This window comes from Microcaecilia unicolor, chromosome 7, assembly GCF_901765095.1.
Source record: "Microcaecilia unicolor chromosome 7, aMicUni1.1, whole genome shotgun sequence".
Taxonomy (NCBI): domain Eukaryota; kingdom Metazoa; phylum Chordata; class Amphibia; order Gymnophiona; family Siphonopidae; genus Microcaecilia; species Microcaecilia unicolor.
Window position 1 is genome coordinate 133,455,171 of NC_044037.1, and position 13,726 is coordinate 133,468,896.

At 43.4% G+C, this 13,726-nt stretch overlaps 1 protein-coding gene across 1 annotated transcript in view; it reads right to left on the reverse strand.

Annotated features, from left to right (window-relative positions):
* Positions 1-8,360: 8,360 nt before the first annotated feature.
* The window catches only part of MCM3AP (minichromosome maintenance complex component 3 associated protein), an 888,504-nt gene continuing 883,138 nt past the window's right edge, over positions 8,361-13,726 (reverse strand). The window contains 1 exon segment of the mRNA XM_030208795.1: positions 8,361-9,536. Coding sequence (XP_030064655.1) covers positions 9,378-9,536 — 159 coding nt within the window. The 3' untranslated portion in view covers positions 8,361-9,377.

The window sequence follows — 13,726 nt, forward strand, 5'->3', positions numbered from 1 at the left end:
TATTGGAAGCGCAGAAAGAATTAAATGAGCTCTTACACCAGCGGGCGACCAAGGCCCAGTTGTATTATAAATACCGTCTGTTCCAGTATGGTAATAAGGCGGGCAGCATGTTGGCTAGGATGGTTCGTAGGAAAGAGGGGATCAATCGGGTCTCCCAATTAAAAGCTGGGGATGGGAGAATGGTGAGAGACGATGGGGATATTGCGGACACCTTTGGTAAGTTTTATGAGGTGCTGTATGCCTCGGATCGAGACGAAGTATTGGATAGCAAATTGTATTTGGATAACTTGGTTTTGCCTGTCCTCTCGGATAGGCAGAGGGAACGTTTGAATGCACCATTTACAGAGGGGGACCTGATGTTGGCTCTACAGCAGTGTACTTCCCACAAAGCTCCTGGACCTGATGGTTATAGAGTAGAATTTTACAAACAATTTTATGACCAGATCCAGGGGCCCTTATTGACTTTATTTAATTCAATGGTGTCAACGCGGACGTGCCCGGGTACGTTCCGGGAGGCCCAGATTGTTGTAATACCTAAAGAGGGGAAGAATGTGGTGGACCCTGCATCTTACAGACCCATTTCTTTAATTAATGTGGATGCGAAGTTATATGCCAAAATCTTAGCCAACCGATTAGCCTTAGTTTTACCATCCCTGGTTGAAGAGTCCCAGGTGGGGTTTGTAAGGGGGAGGACGGCCGTGAAAAATGTTCGATCTTTGTTGACCTCCCTAGAAGTTGTAGCCCGGAGACGCCTTCCGTCACTTTTAGTTAGCTTCGACGCGGAAAAGGCGTTTGACCGGGTCAGCTGGTCGTATTTGTTTGCCGTCTTACGTACTTATGGTTTTGGGGGCTTTTTCTTAGAGGCTATCAAGGTCCTATACTCGGAGCCGGGTGCTTATGTGTGGGTAAATGGAGAACGTTCGAGATCTTTCCGGATTCATAGAGGGACGAGGCAGGGGTGTCCCTTGTCTCCGCTTTTGTTCATCTTGTCCCTGGATCCTCTGCTCCGGGAGGTGATGCAACACCCGGAGATTAGAGGGGTACAGATAGGAGATTCTGAGTTCCTGCTCTCTGCTTTTGCAGATGATTTGCTAGTACATCTCACAGAACCGCGCTCTTCTTTGCCGGCTCTATTAGAACTATTTGCGGAATATGGAGATTTTGCGGGGTTCCGCCTCAATTATAGTAAATCAATGGCGTTATCCTCGATGGAAGACTTAAGGCGGACATGGGGAGAGGGATTCCCCCTTAGGTGGGCGCCGGGGTCTTTTAAGTATCTCGGCCTACATATTTCGATGAAAGTCTCAGAATTGTATCACTTGAATGTTTCTAGATTGTTGAGAGCCACAACGGAGAGGCTGCGTGCTTGGCAGCATTTACCATTATCTCTTAGTGGGAGGATTCAGTTATTCAGAATGGTGGAGTTCCCTAGATGGTTATATCTATTACATATGCTGCCCGTCTATTTGAAAACAAGAGATTTGACCTTGTTGACCAAGATGGTTAGGCGATTCTGTTGGGGAGGTAAGAAGGCAAAGTTGCCATTACAGATGCTGCAGGGGGCCTGGAGGGAGGGAGGCCTGGGGCTCCCGGATTTGAGGAGGTATAATTGGGCTTGCCTCCTGAGGTATCTCGGAGATTGGTTTTTGGCGAGAGATGATTACACTTGGAGGAAGTTGGAAAGCCAATATTACGCGCCGTGCCATTTCTATTTTCTCTTGCAGGCTCCCAGTAAGTCACTTCCCCCTGATTTGCGCTCCAGTATCTTAGTGTCCCCTCTGAGAGCGCTTTGGAGAGATGTGATGCGGATGTTTGGCCTGAATAGATGCACCTCAGATCTTCTCCCTATTCAGGGTAACCTGCTGTTTAGGCCGGGTTTAGAGAATGCGGTTTTTCGGACTTGGGCGAGACAGGGGATAAGTCGGTTAGAGCATGTGTTGAGTCGACAAGGTTGCATGTTGAACCTAGGAGCATTGGGACTGGGGTATGATATGAGAGGTGTTTTTGCCTATGCCCAGTTAAAACACTATGTGGACTCCCTGGAGACGGAGGCTCTGGGGGCTGGACACTGTCGCCTTTTGAGGCAGTTTTTCCATTCGGTACAAAGTGAACGTCTTTCCATTTCAGGGCTATGCAGAGCGTTAGGAAAGTTTTTGGTGCCCAAGGATCGGGAGAACATTCGGCAGAGATGGGCAGGAGATTTGGAGAAGCCAAATATTTCTTTGGATTTTGATGTTTTGACGGCCAGGATACGAAGTTTGACGGGAAACGCAGGGCTTAGAGAGTGCCAATACCGCATCCTACATAGGGCCTATTTAACGAAGGCTCAGGTATTTAGGATGGGGGGAGTTGATACACCCTTATGTGGGAAGTGTGGGAGGGTTCCGGGCTCTTTTTTTCATTGTTTGTGGAGCTGCTATACAGTGAGACACTTTTGGGATTCCATCGCTCAATATCTGGCGGATCTCTTGGACTTGAGAATCATGTGCTCTCCGATGGGAATTTTGTTAGACAAATATGAAGCATTTCTTTTGCAGAAGGGATCGGCCCGTCAGTTGGTTCGGAAGGCCTTTTTGATTGGCAAGAGGCTGGTGATGAGCCAATGGGTGGCAGAGACCCCCCCGGATTTCTGGCACTGGCGTAACAAGTTACACGAATTTATGTTGTTTGAGAGAAGAGGGGTGGGGGGCTCCACTGGGCGGCTACGACGATTCTTGGATGTTTGGGGGCCATATATTCATAGTCTGTCTCCTAAGGGGCGCAGTTTAGTGGTGAACTCGCTTTAGACATATACTGAACTCAGACCATCCTCTATGATAATAAATTGGAAATCTGAATATCTCTCAACAAGGGGTGGGGGGTAGAGGGGGGGGGGGGGAGGGGGGGATACTAGTGTTTGATTTACAGTTCAGCACCCTTTTTGGGTTTGGTAATATTCTGTCCCTCACGAACATTTCAAGAATGGTAGATTTTGATGTGGAATGTGGAATGGGGGAACATATAAGTTTTAAAATATACTCTGTTAGAAGGCTGTCAGGGAGGAAGGGAAATGTTTTATCAAAACATCAAAAATAATCGTTACTTGTATAATATCAGTCAAAGTTGCTGAAACACGAATATAAAGTATAATTGTGGGAGGGGGGATAAAATGTTGAAAGTATGATGACTGTAAGCAGAGAGGTGTATCTGTTATGTTGCCACCGCAAATGTTGCAATGGTGTCTTGATATTAATGTGTGAAGGTGGATTTACATTCTGGTTTAATTTTGTTGTCTTTTGACTCATCAATAAAAACCGTTGAAACATAAAATAACGAGTGGAGTGGAACGGGTGGATGTGAAGCGTCTGTTCACGCTTTTCAAAAATACTAGGACTAGGGGACATGCGATGAAACTACAGTGTAGTAAATTTAAAACAAATCGGAGAAAATCTTTCTTCACCCAACGCATAATTAAACTCTGGAATTCGTTGCCCGTGAACGTGGTGGAGGCGGTTAGTTTAGCAGAGTTTAAAAAGGGGTTAGATGGTTTCCTAAAGATTAAGTCCATAAACCACTACTAAATGGACTTGGGAAAAATCCACAATTCCAGGAATAACATGTATAGAATGTTTGTACGTGTGGGAAGCTCACCAGGTGCCCTTGGCCTGGATTGGCCGCTGTCGTGGACAGGATGCTGGGCTCGATGGACCCGTGGTCTTTTCCCAGTGTGGCATTACTTATGTACTTATGTAACTTTAAAAAATGAACACACTACAATCACTACATTATAAACAAAAATAAAATTTGGAAAATAAGGTGATACCTTTTCATTGGACTCAAATTTTTTTTTATGGCTTTCAGAGGCCAAAATCAGCCTCTCTGACCTCTAGCAAACGCAGGGTGGGGCAGTGAGAGCGATCTGCCCTGGGTGCTGGCAGTGAGGGGGTTGTGTGGATCAAGCATGCATTGTTGGTTCTGCCGGTCCCCTGCCCCAGAAAGGAAGTTGACATCTATGGGGGGCAGGGGACCGGCAGAGCTGACTGCGTGCGCCTGCTCCGTGCATTCCCTTACTTGGAGTAGGGGTGTGTGTGATGCAGTGGTATAGCTACGGGGGACCTTGGGAGCCTGGGCACCCTGATATTGAATCCGGGGGCCCCTGGTTTGGCTAGTGGGGGTCCCCAACCCCCGCCAGCTGAAGCCTTTCTCCAGTGCTGTTTTCTGCGCATTGCCTGCCCTGTTTCCTCTCACATCATGTGCATGCCCGGCAATGCGCAGAGAACAGCGCTGGAGAAAGGTTTCAGCTGATGGGAGTTGGGGAGCCCGCCAGCCAAGATATGTGGGGTAGCAGCGGGGTGGGGGTTGCGACAGGGAGGCGGGCCAAACTATGCCCCCCCACACACTTTGGGCTCCGGACCCCCCAAACATGGTCTGGCTACGCCTCTGGTGTGCTGCTATGTGTGTGCGCTCACTCCATCTGGGGAGGGTGCTCTGTCCTGGGTGCCACATAAAGTAGGTACACTACTGTCTCTAAAACAAGAAGTTTACATCGAATGAGCGTAACCAGCAGAGCTAGTGGCAACGTGCGTAAGCAACTGGTACCGCGCCTCTTCACATAGCTTTTGCTGCTGATCTGGGAAGACAATGGGCTCTGCTTTGGTGGCACAGGAAGGGAGGGGAACTAAAGAAGGTCACAGTTGGGGCTGGGGAGGCTTAGCCTCTCTGAGCCTCTTATACCGGGCGCCTATGATGCTTGCTTATATTCTGTATTAAGTCAAGTTCAAACTTCTGACCATTGTCTTTGAGCTGTCTCCCCTCTGTCCTGGCCTATCTGTCCTCTCTTATCCTCTACACCCCCATGCACTGTCTACACTCCTCGCATGCTTCTCTACTAGTCCTTTCACCTCCTTTCCAAATTTTGTTGGACACCTTTAGCTACCTAGGTCCTCATTTACAGTCTCCCTTCCAGAACACATCCATACTGAATCTTAATTTAAAAAATTCAAAACCCTCCTAAAGACCTGGCTAATTTAGTAGTCATTTGGATGATTCCCTCCTCTCCTCTTCATTGACTGTCACTCCCATATCCCCCTCTCCCATCCTTACTCAACTCTCTCCCTTCTCTCTCCTCCTAATGAAGAAGCTTCCCACTTCCTTCTTATGTAATAATTCTACCCATTTGTTTCTGGTTTCTGAACTTATAACTATCTTGTGGCATCATGTATATTCTTGCGGTATATCATGTTTTATAAATAAATACATATACAGTGCACTCCATTTAAGTGCACGTTGGATAAGCGCATGCTCTGTTTAACTGCATGCCGTACTTCGGTCCCGTTTTTGGCGCCATCAATTTCTATGGGGACAAACTTCAGTTTAGTGCACCACTGATAAGTACAAGATTCGCTTATATGCATGGTTTAAGACCGCTCCTCTGCAGGAAAGACTCCGCATAAGCATGCGCACGGAATATGGAAGTCGATTGGCGTGTGACAACCAACGAGATTTCAAATTGATTTCAAATTTACCACCCCTTTAACTGCCACAGGCAGAATAAGCAAAAGAATGTTGTTAGAGTGTACAATGGAATCGTCACAGCGGAACTGTAAGACTTTAACACTGGCTGAACGAATAGAAGTTCTTAAAAAATTAGAAAACAAAGTCAAGCATCTATTGAAAAGAATATTGTGTCAATCCCAGTCAAATTTCACGTGTCTTGAAGCAGAAAGATCAGCTTCTGGAAGACTGGCAAAACAATACAAATTCACACAGGAAACGTAAAAGGGTGGGAAAAGCTGAGGAGGTAGAAGATGCTCTTCTTCGGTGGTTTTCTCAAGCCAGGAGCAGACAGTTTCCTGTCAGTGGTCCACTGCTTATGGAGAAATCTAACCAGCTAGCTGAAAGTCTTGGACTAACTGAATTCAAAGCCATTGTTGGATGGTTGGAAAGATGGAAGGAGGGGAACAACATAAAATTCAAGAAACAGCATGGTGAGAAACAAGACGCTGATGACTTTGGTGCTGAAAATTGGGTTTCAGTTCTTCCTACCATCTTGAATGAGTCTGCACCTCGTGACATTTTCAATGCTGACGAAAACAGTCTCTACTGGTGAGCGATTCCTGATGGAACACTTGCATTCAAACATGCCAAAACTACTGGAGGTAAAATGTCGAAGGACCGACTGACGATCCTCCTTTGCTGCAATATGGATAGGAGTGAGAAGTTGGAACCCCTAGTCATTGGAAAGAGCAAACAGCCCTGTTGCTTCAAGAAAGTTAAGCGACTTCCTGTGTCATACGAGGCTAACGCAAATTCATGGATGAACGGGGAAATTTGGAAGCAGTGGCTAGACACTAGAATGCGGGCACAAAAAGCATCAGATTTTGCTGCTTTGTGATAATTGTGCTGCACACAGGGATGATGTCAGGCTGTCTAACGTCAAGGTGGTCTTCCTGCCACCAAACACTACCTCTCTGATCCAACCTATGGATCAGGGCATAATAGCCAATTTCAAACAACATTATCGGGCTCTTGTGCTACGTCGTCTGATGAGCGTTATGGATGACCAGACTTGCAAGGATAAACGTGCTGTTGAACTGGCTCGTAATCTATTACTGTTGGATTCTCTACATTTGCAGAAAGAATCCTGGAATCATGTTACATGCGGGAAAGCTTTGTCAAGGATGTGGAAAGGGACGAAACAGATGCAGCTGTTGCAAACACATCAGATGAACAGGTTATTGACATCCCAGCTGGTGTTACTGAAGAGGAGTTTCATCGCTACGTAGCTGTTGATTATGATCTACAAACAGCTGACGACAGCACTAATGTCGAGATATGCGCCTACACGCAGGCAACAACGGCTGATGATTAAACAGATGATGAAATGAGCAGCGAGGCACATGCTGATGAAATTCAACAACCTCCTCCTCCTGTCACTTTTGCAAGAGCGCTGGAGAGTCTCAACACCATGTGGGCCTATCTGGGGGCCACTGGATGTCAGTGCTATGACAGTTTTTACCGTCTGGCAGACGTAGTCTATGGAACTCACAGACCCAAGTGTACAGAGGACTATAACTGATTACTTCAAGTAAGCCTAACATCAGTTAACGGAGACTGTATACTGTACATATAATAATAAACAGTACTGTACATATGTTTATCAGATGTCAAGCTTCTTTGGGTCAGAACGGTTAAGTGCACACTCCGGTTAACTGCATGCATTTCTTTGGTCCCAGACCCTTGCACTTAAGCGGATTGCACTGTATTAGCAATAAATCTATAATTTGACAATTCAAATTTATTACCCCTTTGGGTTTTTAAGGATTGGTTTTAAAATAATTTCTTCTAGATGAGATGGTAATATGCCTATATCAAATATTCTGTTTACCCAGTTATAAAACCAGGATGTGAATATTGGTGGAGGATCACGCATAAGAGGGACATGGATCAAGTTCACAAAATGAAAACGAATAATGTTTCACTAAAGACTGAACTTCTTTTATACTTATATGAGAGAATTCACTCCAAATTTTAATCTGGATTACTGCAATTCCCTATATCATGGACTGCAAGTCACCCATATCCAAAACCTACTGGATGTAAAATACTGCCATTAAACTCCTATTCAGGAAGAAAAAGTATGACCATGTTTCCCCTCTTTTTATATCTGAGCACTGGTTTCCCACAGCATACTGCAGTCCCTTCAAGTACCTGACCACTGTCCATCAGGTTTTTCTCTCAGGATTCTCCTTTCTTTCCAGTCTTCTTATCCCTTATATCCCTTAGCGATCCCTCTTGTTCCTCTCAGCAATGCCTTCTTGTACCCTATCATAAAATCCATCTTGATTTATATCAGGATTTCTTGCTTCAGTGCTATTGCCCCTACTCTCAGGAACAACCTTCTGCTTTCTATCATGACAATCCTTTATTCAGAAATTTAAAAGTACCCTTATAATTCACCTTTTTACACAGGTCTTTTTGCAAATTTAGTTTGGTATCTTCTGTTTGAGCCTGTTCCCTGTCAGCAGCATAATTTATGGTATATCAAATAAAACTGAACATGAACTTTTGTCTCCTAGGCAATAAGTCGTTTCATTTATCCTCAACCCCTGCCCAGCTTCCTCTTTCAGTTCCTCACCCTCTCTTTCAGCAACTCACTCAGCCTCCTCATAATTTCTCTCAGTTCCAGTTTCCCTTTCCAGGTCTGAAGATTTGCAACCCCTTTGCCCAACAGCCTGCAGGTGAAGCAGAAACCTTTTTCTGCCTGCCCTCCTCTGTAGCTCCATAGCAGGAGGGAACATTGGGTGTCCTCACACACACAGCACCCACAGAGCTAGTACCTGTTACTTAGAAGAAAAAAATAAAATAATATCAAGTCATCACAAAGGTTAGGATAAAATAATAAATGTCATAATGATTAAAAAACATGCTGTTACATAGATTACAGATTAAAAGTGAGCAGCAGAAATTGTTTTATGAGAAATGTTGTGTTTTAGTCCATTCTAATTCTCTGCTCATTGAGATGACACCTCCTATTTAAGAAGCTTACCTATACAGTTTTGCTTTATCACACAAACCCAGTGATACCATTTCCCATCATATACTACTTATGCTTAATCACTTAGTTGGAGAATCGTTAGGGCTCTCCAATCTGGAGAAGAGACCACTAAGAGGTGACAAGATAGAGATTTATAAAATCATGAGTAGGGCAGAACAGGTTAACAGGCTGTTGTTATTTACCCTTTCAGACTAGAGGACACCACAAAGTTAGGAAGTAGCTGATTTAAAACAAATTGGAAAAAAAATTTTCTCACTAACCAATCAAGCTATGGAATTTATTGCCAGCGAAAGCGATCAAGGCGTCTATCATAGCTGAGTTTAAGAGGGTTTCAGCAAGTTTGTGGACGAAAAGTCCATCAACAATTACTTGAGGACAGCCACTCTTTATCAAACTGTTTATCAAAGTGGCTCAATAAACCTTAGGTTTGAACTAGCATGGCACATTTCATGTTCTTAAGTTTCTGTTCCCAGGAAGAGATGTTCTAATGCCCCATGCTAGATGGGTCAGCTACAGCAGTGGTGTTCAAACTGATCCTCATGCTTATCTATGAAGTCTAATTTTCAGGATATTCTTAATACATACTTGTGAGATGTATAATTGGAAATTGAGTATATACACATTTTTCATTCATTCATTCATATGAATTAGGGTAATAATATTGGCTATGGGAAGTGAGAGTGGGGCTCCAAGGAGCAGTATGAGCACCACTGAGCCATAGCAGTAATACTCATAGAGACAAAATTTATGGACAAGATTTACACAGATTCTCCCAGTGAGAAAGGGAACAGTTTAGTTTAGTAAAATATACATGTTCACATGAAGTGGAGACTGCTTTTCATCATATGTCCACATTGTCCAGCAAAGTGGACAGATGGAGTTCACAGGCCATTTCTTCTTCCTTGCTGGTTTTAATCAGTCTCTGCAGTTGCTGCAGTTGCTGGGAAAGGGAAGTGCTTGGCTGCTCTATAGATGCTCCATGTTCCATTTTTGCTCCAAACTGTACCAAGAAAACAGAAATATGTAAAACCTGCATGTCAGCATTTAATCCTGAAAACGTTTATGGACAGTTCTTAAATCCTATCTACATATCAAATATTAAAAAGGGCACCCACACTTTATTCCTTCACACAGGTATAAACTCACGTCTACATGTGTATATAAAAATGAAGGAAAACAAACCAATCATCATCAAGGCTGGTGTTAGACATGCTGGTGGCACAGGGTAGAAATTAGGAGAGAGCCTCAAGGCCCCATTAATAAGCTGCGATGTTCAGGACACTCTGTGGCTTGCATCCCCAGAATAATTGTCTTGTTGTACCCTACTAATACGTACTGGCCATAGCCATCCTGAGAGACCAGCTTAAACTGTGAGGCAAGCAAGAGGTGGTGATGCATATTTCCTGGGTTTTTTTTTAAGCTTTCTAGTACTATTGTTTCTGACTAGGACAAATATCAGGTGAAAACAGTTTCTACCCCAGTCTTTGTGCAGAATGCACAGGGAAACTAATAATTCATTCAGTCATTCATTCATTTTAGCATTTATGTACTGCTTACACCTAAGCAGTTTACAGTTTCATTTTACAGGTACTGGGGGTCTGTCCCTAGTGGGCTCACAATCTAAGTAGCACATTGTATTACTGTTGTACCTGGGGCAACAAAGGGTTAAGTGACTTGCCAGAGTCACATGGAGCTGCAGAGGGAACTGAACCTGGTTCCCCAGGATCTCAACCCACTGTCAGCCATCAGGCAGCAACAGGAATCGAACCCAGTTCCCCAGGCCTGAAATCCGCTACACTAACCATTAGGCCACTCCTCCACTCCAATCAGACAGCAATAGCTTTTCTATGGGCAGAAGAGGGAGAAAAGAGAAAGACTAATTTCAAACAAAGGAACAAGAATTTCAGCATTCTATTCTACATTTATTTGAAATAGGATCTTGAAAAAATTTCTTCCACTTACTACTACTAATCATTTCTATAGAGCTAATAGACATACACATTGCTGTATACTTAACACGTATGAGACAGTCCCTACATTTATGTTAGCATACTATAGTGCAGTAAACCCGACATGCTGGTGATATATATCTGATGGTCTGACTATTGAATGTTTTATTTTGGAGTGGCTTTAAAAGCGAAGTTTTGTTTTTCAAAGAACTCCTGTTGATTTGGACTGGTTTTGGTGAGTTTCTTATTAAAAGAATCAGAGCACACTTTACATTTAATTGCAATCAACATGTAGTATATACTAGGCAAGACAAGGACATCCAAGAAAGATACATAGTAGACCTTTAAAGAACTGTCAGGACACACTCATCAAACATGAACTAATTAGAGACAAAGACAGTATACAATTATAGAGAAATAGGCTGGTAATTATATCTGCTCCCCAGACTACAGCAAGCCCAGCTCATTTCAGAGACCTGGTGCACCAGCTTGGTAAGACAGCAGAAGTCAGTTCAAGTTACTAGCTTATAGGTACATAAGTATTGCCATACTGGGAAAGACCAAAGGTCCATCGAGCCCAGCATCCTGTTTCCAACAGTGGCCAAATCCAGGTCACAAATACCTGGCAAGATCCCAAAAAAGTACAAAACATTTTATACTGCTTATCCGAGAAATAGTGGATTTTCCCCAAGTCCATTTAATAATGGTCTATGGACTTTTCCTTTAGGAAGCCGTCCAAACTTTTTTAAAACTCCGTAAAGCTAACTGCCTTTACCACATTCTCTGGCAACGAATTCCAGAGTTTAATTACACGTTGAGTGAAGAAAACGTTTCTCCGATTCGTTTTAAATTTACTACATTGTAGCTTCATCGCATGCCCCCTAGTCCTAGTATTTTTGGAAAGTGTGAACAGACGCTTCACATCTACCCATTCAACTCCACTCATTATTTTACAGACCTCTATCATATCTCCCCCTTCAGTCACCTTTTCTCCAAGCTGAAGAGCCCTAGCTGCTTTAGCCTAAACATGTTTATTTTCAAACCTGATTTGAATTCGCTGTAAGAGATTTCCATTCTCAGATCAAAAAGCATTTCATTCTATAAAGATGGAGCAACTGCAATGAATGCCAAATACCTGTTGGTGAAAATTTCTCAGAAAACAATTTCTGCTGCTCATTTTTAATCTGTAATCTATGTAACAGCATGTTATAGAATGAGGGGACTATAAATTGATTTTGCTGGGAAGATCAGAGGGTATGTTTATTCAAGCAGGGAGATAGGCCTTGACTAGAGATTCTCCTGCTTTGAACCCTGACTACTTTACTAAAAGGAGGGAGACTTTAGAGATGATCCCTCCAGATAGGTGTCACAGTTCTCAGAAAGCAAGGAAATGAGATGGATCCTAAGAGTTGAGGAAAGCTCAGACAGGGCTGGACAAGGAAGTGATTCAGCAGTTTACTTGGAGGAAGCAGGGGAGAAGGGGGATTGCTAGTTCCTGTGAGAGCACATATCATACTCTTTACAGAAGGGGGCAGACAGAAATATTGCCAAATCCTTACTATACTGTCAAGAAATGGTTGAAGGAATGTATGGAGTTGGATACAGGGGTTGAGATCATAGCTGACTCACCCGCTGAGGACAGGAATTCCTTGAACAAGATACTGATACATAGCGCTCTTTCTCTTTCTCAGCTAATGAATCCTTTACTGAGTGAGGCTTGTTGGGAAGCTGGTAGAAGATAGTGTGCAATGAAGCTATTGACGGTGGTTGCCTCTCAAGCCTTTTTTCTCCTAATACTTGAGATGGATTATGAATGAGGGAACAAAAGATGGTCATTTCTTCTTTTCTGCAACATTTGTACTGCAAAAGTAAAAGCAGCTGTAGTTCTTTAAAGCCACATTTCTTCCTTTCTGCGATGCTTGTGCTTTGGGATTAAAAGCAGCGCTGAGGATTTAAAGAGGTATTTCTTCACTTCTTCCATTTTGGTGCCATTTGTCAGATTAAAACCAGTCTTGGTGAGCTGAGTGGAAAATAGTCTTGCCATTTCAAGGGCTCTGATATGCAAGCCACATTGAGCCTACAAATAGGTGGGAAAATGTGTGATACAAATATAACAAATAAATAAATATCCAGGCTAGTATTACATCAAGAGAATTTTGGAAGAATTTGCATAAGTGGGCCATACTTATTTCCCATCATTTCTACTATGTTACTATAGCAGCAGTTGTTGGTAAGGATATCTTAGATTTCCCTCAGCTACTAAACAGATCTGTCTAATATATCACTGCAGCCCCTACTACAGTAGTATGCTGGAAAATGTTTAACAACAGGCTCTCTCTCTGGGCATAGCCAGCAGTACAATTTGGGGGGTGGGGGTGTAAAGGATTTTAAAAATTGCTTTTCAACTTGAGTGACCGACAGTGCACTCTCTCATTAAAATAATTGTTGATTCTGTTTGTGTGAAAATGATTTGGAATGTGTAAGAAGACACGGCTCTAATTAATTTGGTATGTGAAGGGAGAGGTGGAGCCTGTTTTGAGTCCAGACTGGCCACCTGGACAGAGAAACATGTGACTACATTCCCACATTATGGCTTGTTTACCTAAACAGAGAAATTACCTAGCATTCTGTAATTTTCCTTAGCTCTGAACATGAGTTCTAAGCCTAATAAAAAAGGGAAGCTTTTAACAGTGAAGTCAGAGGCTCATCTATGGATAGACGCATCACATAGAAAGAACGCTCCTGGTTACGAGACTCTTGCTTCGCTGAAAAGCAAAGATACATACCTGCAGCAGGTATTCTCCGAGGACATCAGGTTGATTGTTCTCACGTGGGTCGGCGTCCACGGCGGCCCAGGAAACGACAAATTTTTCTACAGCAAAATTTAAAAAGTTTTGCCAGAGCCTTCTAGCACCTGAACCACAAGCACCGCACATGCACGGACGACTTCCTGCCTGTCGCGTGAGCGTTCCCGCTCAGTTTAATCAAAAAGAAAATAATAAACAAACAACTCCAAATGGGAGGTGGGCGGGTTTGTGAGAACAATCAGCCCGCTGTCCTTGGAGAACACCTGCTACAGGTATGTATCTTCGCTTTCTCTGAGGAGGCTGCTTGTTCTCACATGTGGGATATCCCTAGCAACCAGGCTCACTCAAAACAATGAACATTGGTCAATTGGACCTCACAACGGCGAGGACATAACATAGATTGACCTGAAACCATAAACAGCTAACTGAGAGTG